At 58.6% G+C, this 1,636-nt stretch overlaps 1 protein-coding gene across 1 annotated transcript in view; it reads right to left on the bottom strand.

Moving 5' to 3' along the window:
• Positions 1-20: 20 nt before the first annotated feature.
• The window catches only part of LOC110390446 (voltage-dependent L-type calcium channel subunit alpha-1F-like), a gene marked incomplete at its 5' end in the record, with an annotated part of 5,865 nt that continues 4,249 nt past the window's right edge, over positions 21-1,636 (bottom strand). The window contains 2 exons of the mRNA XM_021381769.1: positions 21-250; positions 1,472-1,632. Coding sequence (XP_021237444.1) covers positions 21-250; positions 1,472-1,632 — 391 coding nt within the window. The remainder of the gene's footprint in view (positions 251-1,471; positions 1,633-1,636) is intronic.

The following is a 1,636-nucleotide window of genomic DNA, read 5'->3' as shown; positions in this document are numbered from 1 at the left end:
TCTCCCCCCCCGCGCCCCGCTCACCTGGTGACCTTGAAGACGCGCAGCAGGCGCACGCAGCGCAGCACGGAGATGCCGAGGGGCTCCATGGCGCCGCGCTCCACCAGGGCGGTCTCCAGCACGCCGCCGCACACCACGAAGCAGTCGAAGCGGTTGAAGAAGCTGGCGAAGTAACAGGAGGGGCCCAGCGCGTACAGCTTCAGAACCATCTCGGCGGCAAAGAGCGAGAGCAGCGCCTTGTTGGCGTAGGCTGTTTGGGGGGGAAAAGGGAGGTTTTGGGGTCTGAGGGTGACAGTGAGGTGGTGGGGACAACGGGGGGGGGACTCAGAGCCGCGTGACGGCTCTGGGAAGCGTCTGCTTGGAGGCACCGGGATGAGAGGGTGGTGGGGACAACAGGGGAACAGGGATGAGAGGGTGACAGGGATGAGAGGGTGACAGGGATGAGAGGGTGACAAGGACGAGTGTGTAACAGTGACAAGACGGTGACAAAGATGAGAGGGTGACAGGGACGAAAAGGTGACAGGAATGAGAGGGTGACAAGGATGATAGAGCGATGGGGACAACAGGGGGACAGGGACGAGAGGGTGACAGGGATAATAAGGTGACAAAGATGAGAGGGTGACAGGGAGGAGAGGGTAACAAGGACAACATGGTGACAGGGACAAGAAGGTGACATACAAGAAGGTGACAAAGAGGAGAGGGTGACAGGGACGACACGGTGACAGGGATGACATGGTGACAGGGATGAGAGGGTGACAGTGACGAGACAGTGACAAAGATGAGAAGGTGACACAAATTACACAGCGACAGGGATGAGAGGGTGGCAAAGATGACGTGGTGACAGGGATGAGAGGGTGACACGGTGACAAGAAGGTGACAAGAACAAGAAGGTGACAAGGAGAAGTGGGTGACAGGGACAACGTGGTGACATGGTGACAGGGATAAGAGGGTGACAGGGACAATGAGGTGACAAAGTTGAGAGGGTGACAGGGACAAGAGGGTGACAAGAATGACAAAGATGAGAGAGAGACAAGGACGACATGATGACAGGGACAAGAAGGTGACAAAGACGAGAGGGTGACAGGGACAAGAATGACAAAGATGAGAGAGTGACAAGGACAACAGTGACAGGGACAAGAGGGTGGCAGGGTGACAGGGACAAGAAGGTGACAAAGATGAGAGGGTGACAGGGAGGAGAGGATGACAAGGACAAGAATGACAAAGGTGAGAGAAAGACAAGGACAACATGGTGACAGGGACAAGAAGGTGACAAAGATGAGAGAGTGACAGGGAGGAGAGGGTGACCACACGGTGACAGGGACGGCACGGTGACACGGACAACACGGCGTGGGGGACACCGGGGGGGTGACACAGAGCCACCTCTCACCTTCACCAAGGGGACAGGGGACAACGCAGTGACACGGGTGACACGGGGACAAGACGTTGGCAGGGTGACACGGGGACCCTGTACCTTGCGTCTCGGTGAGCCACTGCGGCTGCCCGTGGTGCTCGGAGGCGATGGTGAGCGTGTTGAGGAAGACGAGGAGCAGCACGGTCCAGTAGAAGGAGACGGATTTCACCGCCCCGCGGCACCGCCGGCGCAGAACCCGGTTCAGGCGGCGCAGGCGGCGCCTGG

This window comes from Numida meleagris, unplaced genomic scaffold (assembly GCF_002078875.1).
Source record: "Numida meleagris isolate 19003 breed g44 Domestic line unplaced genomic scaffold, NumMel1.0 unplaced_Scaffold1079, whole genome shotgun sequence".
NCBI lineage: Eukaryota > Metazoa > Chordata > Aves > Galliformes > Numididae > Numida > Numida meleagris.
The sequence above is the reverse complement of the archived record's forward strand: the minus strand, read 5'-3'. Positions and strand labels throughout refer to the sequence as shown.